Source organism: Emys orbicularis, chromosome 2 (genome assembly GCF_028017835.1).
Source record: "Emys orbicularis isolate rEmyOrb1 chromosome 2, rEmyOrb1.hap1, whole genome shotgun sequence".
In the NCBI taxonomy this organism is placed as follows: Eukaryota; Metazoa; Chordata; order Testudines; family Emydidae; genus Emys; species Emys orbicularis.
Window position 1 is genome coordinate 283,791,319 of NC_088684.1, and position 15,203 is coordinate 283,806,521.

Genomic DNA, 15,203 nt, shown 5'->3' on the forward strand with positions numbered 1-15,203 from the left:
TAACGGTTCAGTCCCTGGCAGTGCAACTGCTGAAAAAAATCTAACAATGTCCGGTTTAGCATGATTGTTCTGCCCAAGCAGCTCTACTGTTTAGTCCCTGCCAGTGCAGCTACAGTAAAATCCGGTCTATATGTCCGGGGATAGAGCAGAAATCCTCCATGGACATCTCCACGAAGCTCTCCTGGAGGTAATTGGAAAGCCTTTGCATCAGGTTCCTGGGGAGAGCAGCCTTATTGGGTCCTCCGTAGTAGCAAACATTTCCGCGCCAGGAGACAAGCAAGTACTCCGGGATGCAGAGCATGGCGGCATATGGCCCTGGTCTTTGCAGGCTTTCCCGAAGCATCCTTTCTTTTTCCGTCTCTGAAATCCTCATCAGAGTGATGTCGCTCATGGTGACCTGCTTTGAATTAGGTAGGGGAATGTTAGTATTGGGACTGCTTGCCTGTTCCTTTACAGAACTGTAACCGGCGGCTTACAGCCACGCGGTAGAGGCGGGAGAGGGGCAGCATACAGGGATCTTTCCCTGGGACAGCCGTGAGGGGGTGGGACAGGGGCAGAGTTCATGCTTGCCGGATTGCTGGCAGCAGGGACTGACATTGCTTTCAATGTGAAAGGAGGCCAGTGCTACTATTAAAGTTTTAAGCAGCCACAAGTCTACGGCTTACCATGTCGGCCTGCTACACAAATTCCGGTGTCCTGCCCCGCTTCTCTGATCTGCACTGCAAGACCCCAGGCACTGAATGCGAAGGCCGAAAATTCGACCTTGTCCTGAGTGCGCATGTGATAGGTGCTGTGCATGGTCTTGTTCACAGAGAAAGACTATGTTCTTTGTTCACCACTAAATTTATCTTTCTGAGGAATTCACTCCCTTTTTCCCATTCCCACAGCTGCGACTGTCTCCCGACCTAGCCTGGCATCACACTCCCAGAGGCTAGCGCAGATTAGGCGTAGGAAGAAGAGGACACGGGAGGACATGTTCACGGAACTTACGGGCTGCTCCCGAGCCCAGGCAGCCCAGCAGACCCAGTGGAGGGATAACTTGTCCCAAATGCACCGATCACACATGGAACGGGAGGAGAGGTGGCGGCAGGAAGACCAGCAGGCGACTCAAACGCTGCTTGGACTAATGAGGGAGCAAACGGACACGCTCCGGCGCCTTGTGGATGTTCTGCAGGACCGGAGGCAGGAGGACAGAGCCCCGCTGCAGTCTATCTGTAACCGCCCTCCCCCGCCACCAAGTCCCATACCCCCCTCACCCAAAGTCCAAAGAAGGAGGGGCGGCAGAGTCCGTGAAAACTCTCACTCCACCCCTGCAGACTGCTCTAGTACTAGAAGGCTCTCATTCCCCAAAATTTGACAAGTCCTTTCCTTCCCGCCTCACCCAAGCCCCCGTCCAAGTTTCACCCCCCAGTTTCATGTGTAGTTGCTAATAAAAAATACGTTTCTGTTAATTTCTGTTTCCATCATGTTCTTTTAGAGGAGAGTCTGTCTGAAGGGGGGGAAGGGGGTTGGTAATTGGACAGGACAGTCACCTTTACCAGGGTACAGAGGCGGGGGCAGGTTCAGCAGCAGGGCACACACACAGTGCAATCACTAGTTACCCTGGTCAGTCTGGGAGGTGGTTTTCATGTTCTGTGGTGGGGGGGTGGGGGTTGCTCTGTGACTTTGTGGCAGGGGAGGGCAGTTAGAGATCTTATGCAGCGGTCCTTATCCTGGATCACAGAGCCACGCAGCAGGGGATCTGTAACCGTCCTCCCCCTGCCATAAAGTCACATAGCCCCCACACACACAGAGTCCCGAACAGGAGGGGTGGCAGGCTCCGTTGAAACAACCAGTCCACCACTGCGGAGCCTGTCATTCCTGGAGTTTAGAAGCGTCATTTGCATCACTACACTACACCCGCTCCCCACCAGAGTCTGCGTCCCAGGTTCAACACTTTCCCACGAAAACAGTAATAAAGAAAACGGTGTTCATTAACAAAATTCAAGTGATTTTATTTTTAAACGTGTGTTGGAAGGGGGGGAACGGGGTATGTAACTGGAGAGGATACTGAACATTTAGTGGGTAAAGAAACGGGGGCAGGTTCAGCTTCTCTGTACACAAACTTAAAAGTCACAGGTTACCCTGCTCACTCAGGAACCTAGCTTTCAAAGCCTCCCGGATGCACAGCACGTCCCGCTGGGCTCTTCTAATCGCCCGGCTGTCTGGCTGGGCGTAATCAGCAGCCAGGCTATTTGCCTCAACCTCCCACCCCGCCATAAAGGTCTCCCCCTTGCTCTCACAGAGATTGTGGAGCACACAGCAAACTGCAATAACAATGGGGATATTGGTTTCGCTGAGATCACAGCGAGTCAGTAAGCTTCTCCATCTCCCCTTGAGACGGCCAAAAGCACACTCCACCACCATTCTGCACTTGCTCAGCCGGTAGTTGAAGAGTTCTTTTTCAGTGTCCAGGGCGCCAGTATAGGGCTTCATGAGCCAGGGCATTAGCGGGTAGGCTGGGTCCCCGAGGATGACTATAGGCATCTCCACATCCCCAAGAGTTACTTTGTGGTCCGGGAAGTAAATACCTTCCTGCAGCCGTCTAAACAGACCTGAGTTCCTGAAAACACGAGCGTCATGAACCTTGCCCGGCCATCCGACGTTGATGTTTGTAAAACGTCCCCTATGGTCCACCAGTGCTTGCAGCACCATTGAAAAGTAGCCCTTTCGGTTGATGTACTGGCTGGCCTGGTGGTCCGGTCCCAGGATAGGGATGTGAGTTCCATCTATAGCCCCACCGCAGTTTGGGAATCCCATCGCGGCGAAGCCATCTATGATGACCTGCGCGTTTCCCAGGGTCACTACCTTTGAGAGCAGTACCTCAACGATTGCGTTGGCTACTTGCATGACAACAACCCCCACGGTAGATTTGCCCACGCCAAAGTGGTTCGCGACTGACCGGTAGCTGTCCGGCGTTGCAAGCTTCCAGAGGGCTATGGCTACTCGCTTCTGGACAGTCAGGGCTGCTCGCATCCGGGTGTCATTGCGCTTCAGGGCAGGGGACAGCAACTCACAAAGTTCCATGAAAGTCCCCTTCCGCATGCGAAAGTTTCGCAGCCACTGGGATTCATCCCAGACCTGCAGCACTATGCGGTCCCACCAGTCCGTGCTTGTTTCCCGGGCCCAGAATCGCCGTTCCACAACATCAACATGACCCATTGCCACCGTGATGTCCTCGGCGCGGGGTCCCGTGCTTTCTGACAGGTCTGTGCCACTCTCAGACTTCAGGCCCTCACCGCGCTGCCGTAGCCTCCTCGCCTGATTTCTCTGCATCTGCCTCTGGGAAAGGTGGATGATAAGCTGCGAGGTGTTGACAACGGCCATAACTGCAGCGATGGTCGCAGCGGGCTCCATGCTCGCAGTGCTGTGGCGTCCGCGCTGTCACTGACCAGAAAAGTGCGCAAACTGATTTCCCGCCGGCGCTTTCAGGGAGGGAGGGCGGTAGTGACGGACGGATGACGACAGTTACCCAAAAGCACCCTCGACACATTTTTTTACCCAGAAGGCATTGGCGGCTCGACCCAGAATTCCAATGGGCAGCGGGACTGCGGGAACTGTGGGATAGCTGCCCACAGTGCACCGCTTCCAATGTCGACGCTTTCCCCGTTAGTGTGGACTCACAAAGTCAAATTACTGTCCTTAGTGTGGACACACACATTCGATTTTGTAATATCGATTCCACATATTCGATTTAAGTAAAATCGAACTACTCTCGTAGTGTAGACATACCCTAAAGGGGCTTTATGTGGTTGTTACCCTGATCTGCCGCAGGTCTGGATTTGAGGGAGCATTTGGTGGCAAGACAGCCTTGCCCACCACAGTATAGGTAAAGGCCGTTCTGTCACTGATACTCCTTCTCCCAGTCCGTGAGATGTCTTTGCATCACGTTGATCTTCACAGGCTGTCACCCTGGGACTGGCTGTGGTAGTGGCTGGAATGGGACCAGACTAGACTGGGGTAGAACGTATACCTTTTTTTCCCATTGGCACTATTTGAACAGTTGGTTCTCAATCTGTATGCATAGTTCAGTGTCTGAGTTCAGCACCGTGGGGGCCTGAGGGGGGGTCTACCCAGGCCAACTCATTTTTATGTCATCTGTTAGACCCCGACGGAAATGATAGATCTGTGCCTCCTCATTTATTCCATGTCAGTGAGCAAACATTGAATATAGGTGGCATATGCCAAGATGGACCAACGGCCTTGTTTACGAAACTGCAGGGTAGCGCTGGTGGTATGAGCACAGTTTGGACCATCGAATATGAGTGAGACGGCATGGAGGAACTTGTCAAAATTGCCAAGGACCTGGCTGGACTGCTCTAGGAGAGGAAAGGTGCAGTCTAGCGCTTCACCAGTCAATAAACTGATAACAAGCCCCACTTTGGCCTGATTAGTGGGTTACATCTCAGTGCACATCAGGAAAAACAGATGGCATTGGTTGAGGAACCTGCGGAACTTCTGGTAGTTCCCATCCAACTTCCCTGGCAGCAGGGCCTTCAGGCCTTGTTCTAAAGGTACTGCATCTGGCCACACTGGGGGTACTGGGTTGTCGGGATCTGTGAGCAGAGAGGGTGTTCTCCAGTTGGAGCTGGGCACGTTGGCTCTGGAGGCACTGAATTAACTCCGACATCTCAGTAGCAGACGTGACAGAGATTTCCATCTCAGTTGCTTGACCAAGCATGAAAAGGGCAATCTGCTGAAATGGTCAGAGTTGCCAGGTGAGGCAGAAGCAGATGAAAGCTGGAATAGGGTCTGGCTGGTGTGGGAACAGGCATGGGCTGGAGCAGGAGCAAAGGTAGTCTGTTGAAACTACTGGCAGGGGGAGTGTTCCTGGCCAGTTAGTGATGAGCAGACTGTTTCTCTTTGGAGTCTATATACCTGCCTTGGGATCAAAAGAATGGAACCTCACCTGTGGATTGGCTGAACCCTGCAGGTAATTGATGACTCCTTGCATTTGAGCAGGCTCAGTCTCAAAGGTAACTCAGTGATGAGTCATGATGGCCACGAGACCCTGAGCCAACACAGAAGAATTATCTTCTGTATGGACACTGAAGTCACTTAATACAAATCTGGAGAATGCACAAAACAAGCAATTTGTAGCCCAATGTTTACCTTGGCCAATTAAAATATACAGCAACATATTCCTATATTATTACAGTGATCCAAAGCTGAATGCTTGCATAACAAAAGCATATAAAAGGACAAAGGGCTGGAGTGTGCATGGGTAGAAGTAGTTGAAAGAAGCAATTTACCCAAGAAGTGGTTGTAATTTTCATTTGGACTCCTACTATTTGCCCTTATCACCTTTATGTTCTACATTGTTCTTCCCTGACCTTGGTATAGTGGCACCGTATGATGCATTCCCCATGTGGCTGGAGGCAGAAGCCAGTCTCATTCTTTGAATTGGTCACTGTCGTGCGGCAAATGTATTTCTGTTTTTCACTTCTGTCTGTTTTGCAGGATGACTTGGAAATGCGGTGCTTTCATCTTGGATGTGATGCTTTTTTGAGAATATCATGCCCACAACAAGGTGTAGCAAAAGAGAAATTCAACTAATAGGCAAACCATAAAGAGTTCAGATTTGTTTCCAGGCACAGTGGTTTATTGGTTATTTTTCACTTGTTTCTGCATTACATTGTTTTGATAAACTTGGCAGGGATCTGTCACTCTATGTAGGTATAATTGAAACTTGTTTCCCCTGAGGAATCACTCTGCCATTTGGTTGATTTGTTTACTGACATTGACAGAGATCTTAATGGCTTTTAAAATACAATTTGTGCATCACTGAATATGCACCAAAAAGGAAAATAAGATTAATGTATTGGTAAAGTGAGGTTCTCTTTGCAGTGCTTTGGCGGTGTCATAAAGTCTCTACCTGAGCAAGTCACTGTAGGTTCAGAAATTGTATGAGAACCCTATGCAATCTACATCTTCACTTCGTTGTTGTTTTTTATGTTCAGGGCTTTGACTACAGATTCTCTAAAAGGTAGAATATAAAGAGTTGTTTGTAGCCTCCAGAGCTGTTTGACCACCTTTTCCATTGTGTTTTGTCTTCAGCTCAAGCCAAACTGAGGCTGATATAATATAGATGTAATCAGTGAAATATCTCTTTGGGAGGGGTCTTCAGCGTTATAGCATTTAACAGTACCAAATACTATAGTAGTTACTATTGATTATTACAAAACATCTACTTCCATAAATTCATGCTGCGCATTACAAACATGGGCCCTACTTCAGCAATGGTATTTAAATATTTGTCTAGCTTTAAGTATATGAATAGTCTTTTTGAAGTCAATGGGACTACCCACAACATCTGGGCAGGAAATGGTTTTCCTATCCATTGAAAATTTTTAAGGTTTCAAAAATGTTCCCATTCTGCATTGGGATGAAACTAAGACCTTCTGAAATTTTATGTGAAAAAACTTTGAGCGTGCCCAGAATAACCCCATGGTCAGGTCACTCACTTGGAATTGAGTCCCTGCTCTGCCTGTTGAGGGCAAGGGACTTAAATCTGGGTCTCCCACATTCCAGGTGAGTGCCCTGACCATCAGGCTGTCTGAGGTGGGCTAGTCTCTTGTTCTCATTTTGACCAGAAATCCCATCCTAAACCTGAGAAAGCTTCCCAACAATACTTTTGTTGAAACTGACAAAAAACGTTTTGGTTTAGAGAAATTTGCATTTTTCAATGAAAAACTATTTCATTGTGAAATTTGCAACCAGCTCTACTACTAATATGCTTAAGTACTTTGCTGAATTGGGGTTATGGACATAAACACAGATTTTGTGCTCTGACAAGCATAAAAACAAATGACAAGACACAGGACAGTGAGTGAATTATTAATGAAGAGAAGGAGGCATTTCTTGAAATGTTGATTCAAAGATTAATAGGATGCTATTTCTAATATCCCAAAAGGTATGGGCTCAGTTCTTCAAGAGATTGTCCACATAGATTCTGCTCTTGGTGCACATGAGCATAAGATTGGATTATTTTCAACAGCCGTGTCTATTGGGGGCTATGCCTGTGCTCTCAGTGTCCTCTTGCTCCGCATAGCAGTGCGCATAAAGAACAGGGCAGCCATAATCTTCACTCAGTTCCTTCTTCTCTCCCATGGCTGCAAGGTAGTGCCCTGTAGCTCTTAACCACATTCTACAGCAAGTGAAATGAGACTTCACATGTTCGATGTTGTGAGAGCATTATCCTTTTACTTGAATAGGACCAATCCATTCAGGTGTACACCTGGACTCTTCTCTATATTTGCTGAAAGGGGTAAGGGACAGCCTGTGTCTTCCCAGAGACGAAGTGGGTCTTGGACTGTGTCAGGAGTTGCTCTGGTTTGGCTAAGAAAGAGCCACCTGGACAGATTAGAATTCATTCCACCAGAGTTCAGGTGACTGGCCTCCAGTCTGCTTGGGTAGCATCCCCACAGCAGAGATATGTAGATCAACAATGTGAAGTTTTATCCAGACCTTTACTACTCATTATTATCCAGACCTTTACTACTCATTATTCTTTGGTACAAGCTTTCAGAGCAGTTGCTAGTTCAGTTAGGTATCCTACAGTCACTCTTGAAATGGGCCTCTGCTCACCAGCCTCCTAGCACTGGGTTAACAGCTTGTTAGTCACCAAGAGTAGAAAGTCTGTGGACAATCACTCGAAGAAGAAAGAGATCAATTATTTGCCTTGCAGTAACTGTGATTCTTCCAGATGGGTTGTCCACACAGATTCTGAATCCTGCCTTTCATCCCCACTGATCAGTGTCCTGCTCATGGGGGATTCTTATTAGCAAAGGACCTGAGTGCAGATTATGGCTGCCCTGCCCTTTATGCTCTCATCTGTGGGAAGCGAGAGGGAACTCAGTGCAGGTGTGGCCTCCATGGGCACTGCTGTGTTGCATGCATGGAGCATGTGTGCACCAAAAGTGAAATATGTGTGGAGAGTCACAGTTATTGCAAGGTAAGTAACCATTCTGTCCTGTGTTGGGTGAAGGTTCAGAAAGACTATTTTATCAGCATGTGTTAGTACCTCCCTAATTATTATTCTTTGAAACACATTCTTATCATTCAGGCAGATGGAGTTTGCCATGATTTCACTGATTAGTGATTGTGAACATCACAAAAAGATGTGTTTTGAGAATTTTGCTGATTTTGTAAGTTGTTTGTCAGTTTGCACATACATAACTGAGATCCAAACTGAGGCTGACCTCAAATCAAAACTATAGCATAATATCATCTTCCCTTTGTTACTGTATCCCTCTTCAGTAGAGCTTACTGATTTTGGTACCACAATGATATTAGAGTTACATTATTTATATTGCCTTTTTTATCCATGGATTGTAACATGGTTTATAACAGTGGCTAAGCAGCGCTATCCTCAGTTTTACTGCTGGCAAAATTGAGGCCGAGGTAGGTTATGGATTTGTCCAGAATCACACAGTAAGCCATTGGTAAAGTCAGTGATAGAAACCATGTCATCTTATTCCTACTCGCGTGCTCTAATTGCCAAATTAAATAGCATATATCTTGATGATACTTATTTAACTGACCTTTCTATTGCCTTGTAGTGCCAAGAACAAGGATTTTGGCCACTGGTGGAGCATCATATAATAAAGAAATCTTACAGGTAAGTGTAGACTGCTGTGTTTGTTAAGAAAATTACATTGCACTGGATATTAACAGCTTTCGCAGAGTTTTATATTGGTGTACTGAGTCTGCCGCCTCTATAGCTGCACATAAGATTGAGAGTATTTGAGATTTTAAGAGCTATTTTTCAAATTTTGAGATATTGTGTGGAGCGTGTTAACAAAATTATAATAATTTCTCCCCATGTTTTACAGGTTAATCCAATGCTAATTTCAAATTGAGTTCTCTGAAGAGTATTTGCAATTGACTAGTTTTGTGAAAGTATCTGAAATGCTGATGACCTCCAAGTCTCATAACTTAAGTCACATCAGAGGGTCCTGTGGCACCTTTAAGACTAACAGATGTATTGGAGCATAAGCTTTCGTGGGTGAATGCCCACTTCGTCAGACACATGACGAAGTGGGCATTCACCCACGAAAGCTTATGCTCCAATACATCTGTTAGTCTTAAAGGTGCCACAGGACTCTCTGTTGCTTTTTACAGATCCAGACTAACACGGATACCCCTCTGATACTTTAAGTCACATCATTTCAGCAACCAAACCAAAGAGTTGTTGGTAAGAGTGCATTTAAGGTGAGATTTTAAAAAATGTTCAGTGTTGGACCATTAATTTCAATGAGAGCAGAGTTAGGCCAATGCTGAACACCTTTGAAAATCTCAGCCATAATGTCTATGGGAGTGCTGGAGGCTGAAGTCCTCTATTCACCCACAGGACACATACAGCATAGGCAGTATCAGTACAATCTACTGCATACTGCCCCAGCAATGCATCTCAGTCCCATTGTGAAGGGACCACCTCTAGGTGATGAGAAAGTAATTTAGTCTCCCTGGCCCATTTAGTCATCAACCTCTCTCCTGAGATTGATAATTAGTGCTAGTTGTGGTGGTAGTATTTGTGACAAGGACAGTTGTCCAGTAGGAACTGGACTGATTTTGCTCGTTTATTTCACACCTACCACAGAACAGCTTTGAGACTACAAAGGTCTTTGACAAAATGACTCACCAGCCAACGTGCCGCTTTGTGGCTTGGTGTGGCAGCGTTAGGGTTTTCCTCGCTGTCGTCTCGGTGACACACCATTGGGGTCTGCTGGGTGCCACCTTTGTCTTGTGACTCAACTCTCTGGCCAGGCCATGGTTTAGTCTCACCACTTTCGAGGTAAGTGAGAGTCCTGTCCAAATATAGTCTGGCGGCCTTGTGCCAGGGCTCCAGCCTCACTGTAGGCCCACTAGACCTTATGGCCCTTGTCGGGCTTTCACCAGTCCTTTTACTGGTGGCCTATAGGACAACCAAGTCCATCCTTCTATCCTGGGTTTCAGCCTAGGGCCCCTGTAGCAGGCTATTAAGATCTGCTTCTTCAGACTTCCTGCTTCTTCCCTGGGCTTCTACCTACTGCAGTCTGCCTCTAGGCCTTCTTCCCCAACCCCTTTCAGGCCTCAGAGGAAAGGTAACAAAGGAAAAGCACCACACAGAAATAGTCCAAACATGTCCCTGGCCTCCCTCTTTTCACTGTCCTCAGAGCTATTGCACAGTGTTTTCAGGAAGCCTCTGCCAGCTTCATTCTCGCTTCCTGGGAGCCAGTGAAGAGAGGTCTATCCACCTTCCAGGGCTGGGACCTTCTGAACTGGGCTCCTGCAAGTTTAGCATGCCTCCCAGGGGTGGCGAGGCAAGGCTGCCTGAGCCCAAAGTTGTATAGGCAGTTTTGCCTGGTGTGGGGTTTGTACACCCCATCACAGTCTTGGTCATTACGGAATTGATCCAGATTTGAGCTCATGACTTAGAAGTGAAAGGCTTCATATTTCTCGAGTCATCCAGAATCCCTTTTCTCAGTTTTGTATGACAATAGGGTTTAAAGTGGATTGGGACAAGAGAAAAAAATTGACACATGTTGCTTGTTGCTGTTATTTCTCTTTGTCTGTTGTATCTGCTCTGGTTATTCTAGTCAATAACTTGACATAAGGAAGATTAAAAACTATGGGCCGAATTGATCCATGCTCGTGTAATTCCACTAAGGCAACACCAGGCTTGAACTTGGGCCGGTACATTTAGTGGGAGTGAAACCTTAGTTTCTAAAGCTATATATACACCCTAGAGCCATTTGTAGAGCCTCCTCACTGTTATATCTAGGCAAGGAGCTAGATGTTTTTCACAATACATTTGTACACAGTGAAACTTAGAGGGAAATAAAGTTACAGAACTTGCAGTTTAAGTATAATAAAACTGCTATTAAAACTTGTTAGAAGTGTCTTAAAATAATATGATCAATATAGTGCCATTCCTTTAATTTAATCACTGGTTAATTGGATCCTTTAAAATTTAATCAAAACCTCAGGAAACAGTGTGTTTTCAAGTTATTGTTATTGCTTTTGGATAATTCATTCTGGGATTATAGAAAGCTGTCACTTAATAACCTGTATTCACAATCCCTCATTTTGTACATACCAAAGGTAACAATCAGGAATATCTGTTAAGAACATAAGAATGGCCATACTGGGTCAGACAAGGTGTTCATTTATCCCAGTATCCTGTCTTCTGGCAGTGGCCAATGCCAGATGCTTCAAAGCGAATGAACAGAACCGGGCAATCATCAAGTGATCCATCCCTTGTCGTCCAGTCCCACCATCTGGAAGTTAGAGGCCTAGGGACAGAGCATGGGATTGCATCCCTGACCATCTTGGCTAATAGCCATTGATGGACCTATCCTCCATGAATTTATCTAATTCTTTTTTGAGTTCAGTTACAATTTTGGGCTTCACAACATCCCCTGGCAATGAGTTCCACGTAGGGTGACCAGACAGCAAGTGTGAAAAATTGGGACGGGGGTGGCGGTAATAGGCACCTATATAAGAAAAAGCCCCAAATATCGACCCCAAATAGGGACATCTGGTCACCGTCCACGGGTTGATTGTTTGTTTTAAGCCTGCTGCCTATTAATTTCATTGGGTGACCCCTGGTTCTTGTGTTAGGTGAAGGAATAAATAACATTTCCCTATTCACTTTCTGCACACCATTCATGGTTTTATAGACCTCTATCATATCCCCCCTTTGTTGTCTCTTTTACAAACTGAACAGTCCCAGTTTTATAATCTCTCTTCATATGGAAGCTTTCCATATGCCTAATCATTTCTGTGGCTCTTTTCTGTAACTTTTTTTGCAACAGTGTTACTCTGTTGACTCATATTTAGCTTGTGATCCATTATGACCCTCAGATCACTTTCCGCAGTACTCCTTCCTAGGCAGTCATTTCCCATTATTTATGTGTGCAACTGATTGTTCCTTCTTAAGTGGAGTGCTTTGCATTTGCCCTTATTGAGGGACCCCATTCGTTATGCCCTTCCAGCATGACTATGAACCACAGATAACTACTCTCTGGGAACGGTTTTCCACCCAGTTATGCACCCATCTTATAGTAGCTCCATCTAGGTTGCATTTCCCTAGTTTGTTTATGAGAAGGTCATGTGAGACAGTATCAAAAGCCTTACTAAAGTCAAGATTCACCACGTCTGCTGCTTTCCCCATCCACATGGCTTGTTACCCTGTCAAAGAAAGCTATCAGGTTGGTTTGACATGATTTGTTCTTGACAAATCCATGCTAACTGTTACTTATCGCTTTGTTATCTTCTAGATCAGGAGTAGGCAACCTATGGCACAGGTGCCGAAGGCGGCACACAAGCTGATTTTCAGTGGCACTCACACTGCCCGGATCCTGGCCACCGGTCCGGGGGGGCTCTGCATTTTAATTTAATTTTAAATGAAGCTTCTTAAACATTTAAAAAACCTTATTTACTTTACATACAACAATAGTTTAGTTATATATTATAGACTTATAGAAAAAGACCTTCTAAAAATGTTAAAATGTATTACTGGCACGCGAACCTTAAATTAGAGTGAATAAATGAAGACTCGGCACACCACTTCTGAAAGGTTGCTGACCCCTGTTCTAGACGTTTGCAAACTGATTGCTTAATTATTTGTTCCATTATCTTTCCGGGTACAGAAGTTAAGCTGACTGGTCTGTAATTCCCTGGGTTGTCCTTATTTCCCTTTTTATAGATTGTCACTATATTTGCCCTTTTCCAGTCTTCTGGAATCTCTCCTGTCTTCTATGACTTTTCAAAGATAATCGTGAATGGCTCAGATATCTCCTCAGTCAGCTCCTTGGGTATTCTAGGATGCATTTGATCAGGCCCTGGTGACTTGAAGACATCTAACTTGTCTAAGTAATTTTTAACTTGTTCTTTCCCTGTTTTAGCCTCTGATCCTACCTCATTTTCACTGGCATTCACTATGTTAGACGTCCAATCACCACCCACCTTCTTGGTGAAAACTGAAATAAAGAAGTCATTAAGCACCTCTGCCATTTCCACATTTTCTGTTATTGTTTTTCCCTCCTCACTGAGTAACAGGCCTACCTTGTCCTTGGTCTTCCTCTTGCTTCTAATGTATTTGTAGAATTTTTTCTTGTTACCCTTTATATCTCTAGCTAGTTTGATCTGGGGCAAAAATCTGTCTGGGGATTGGTCCTGCTTTGAGCAGGGGGTTGCACTAGATGACCTCCTGAGATCCCTTCCAACCCTGATATTCTATGATTCTATGATCTTGCTTTGTACCTTGGCCTTTCTAATTTTGTCCCTACATACTTGTGTTATTTGTTTATATTCATCCTTTGTAATTTGACCTAGTTTCCACTTTTTGTAGGACTCTTTTTTGATTTTTAGATCATTGAAGGTCTCCTGGTTAAGCCAGGGTGGTCTCTTTCCATACTTCCTATCTTTCCTACACAGTGGGATAGTTTGCTCTTGTGCCCTTAATAATGTCTCTTTGAAAAACTGCCAACTGTCTTCAATTGTTTTTCCCCTTAGATTTGCTAGCTCTTCGCAGTCTGCTTTGGACTTAAACTATCTTGAGTAATTTAGTATCATCTGCAAAATTTGCCTTCTCACTGTCTATCCCTTTTTTGCAGAACATTTATGAATATGTTGAACAGCAGTGGTCCCAGTACAGATCCCTGAGGGGACACTGTTATTTACCTTTCTCCATTCTGAAAATGGACCATTTATTCCTACCCATTGTTTCCTGTCTTTTAACCAGTTACTGATCCATGAGAGGCCCTTCTGTCTTATCCTATGACTGCTTACTTTGCATAAGAGCCATTGGTGAGAGACCTTATCAAAGGCTTTCTTAAAGTCCAAGTACACTATATCCACTAGATTACTCTTGTCCACATGTTTTGACCCCCTCAAAGAATTCTAATAGATTGGTGGGGCATGATTTCCCTTTATAGAAGTGTTGACTCTTCCCTGACAAATCATGTTCATCTATGTGTCTAATAATTCTGGTCATTACTATAGTTTCAACCAATTTGCCTGGTACTGAAGTTAGACTTACTAGCCTGTAGTTGCCAAGATCATCTCTGGAACCTTTTTTAAAAATTGGTGTCACATTAGCTGTCCTCCGGTCATCTGTTACAGAAGCTGATTTAAGTGATAGGTTACACACCACAGTTAGTAGTTCTGAAATTTCATATTTGAGAGCCATCAGAACTCTTGGGTGAATACCATCTGGTGATTTAGGCCTGCCTAATTATACTTTGACACTTAATTTGCCAGAGTTTATGCTCCTTTCTATTTTCTTGTTTTAAAATACAGTCCTTAATGTCTATACTAGGGAATTTTTCCTTTTACATCTTTGACTCTTGATGAATGACTGCATGAAACATGTGGTGAAATGTTTGTTCTTTATTTTTGACATTGAAAAGTTCTATCTGTTACTTTTGAAGTCACTCACGAGGAAGAAATCACACATTCTAAATGGTTTGTTATATACATGAATTTATGAATAAGCTTAAATTCGATCACCAAGCCATGGAAAGGATGTCTTGATCAATTTTCCATTTGTCCCCTAAAATAGAGTTTCATGTGATGCTTGATATAGATGGATCCTTAGAAATGCTTACTTTACAATGCTACCTGAAGGGACCACAGCACTGGCTTGGTTTAGATTAAAAGTAAAACAAGTTTATTAACAACAGAAGATAGGATTTTAAGTGAGTTCAAGTAAGGGATAGAGTTAGATATGGGTACAAGCAAATAAATGTGAAAAACACTTTCTAGTGGCTAAGGCTTAAAACAACAAGTTACAGCCTTTATTCAAGGTAGTTTCCTTACCAATCTACCTTCCAGCAAGATGGCTGACCACCATTCAGGTCAGGATCTTCCACAAAGTCCAAAGTGCTTGGTTCCTTTATCTTGTTAGGTGGAAGATAACTTGGGGCTTTTTGCCCTTCTCTTTTAGAGTGCAATGAACCTTTACAATGGATTCTTCTGAAGGTTGTCCTAAAGCAAAGTTCAGTCAAGCTGTGAGGAAGGCTACGTAGAGTCTTGTGGGGAAGGAAGCTTCATGCTGGTTTCCTCTGCTGGTGTTTGCTAAAATGCCAATTAATCTGTTTTCTGCAATCTCCTCCCTGTGCCGTGATGCTGAGTGATTATCTCCTCCCCTTGTTGTCTTGATCGTTCTGTTTATCTTT

At 44.8% G+C, this 15,203-nt stretch overlaps 1 protein-coding gene across 1 annotated transcript in view; it reads left to right on the forward strand.

The window, feature by feature from the left end:
- The window catches only part of XYLB (xylulokinase), a 148,176-nt gene that overhangs the window by 117,699 nt on the left and 15,274 nt on the right, over window positions 1–15,203 (forward strand). Inside the window, exon 16 of the mRNA XM_065399155.1 lies at window positions 8,601–8,659. Coding sequence (XP_065255227.1) covers window positions 8,601–8,659 — 59 coding nt within the window. The remainder of the gene's footprint in view (window positions 1–8,600; window positions 8,660–15,203) is intronic.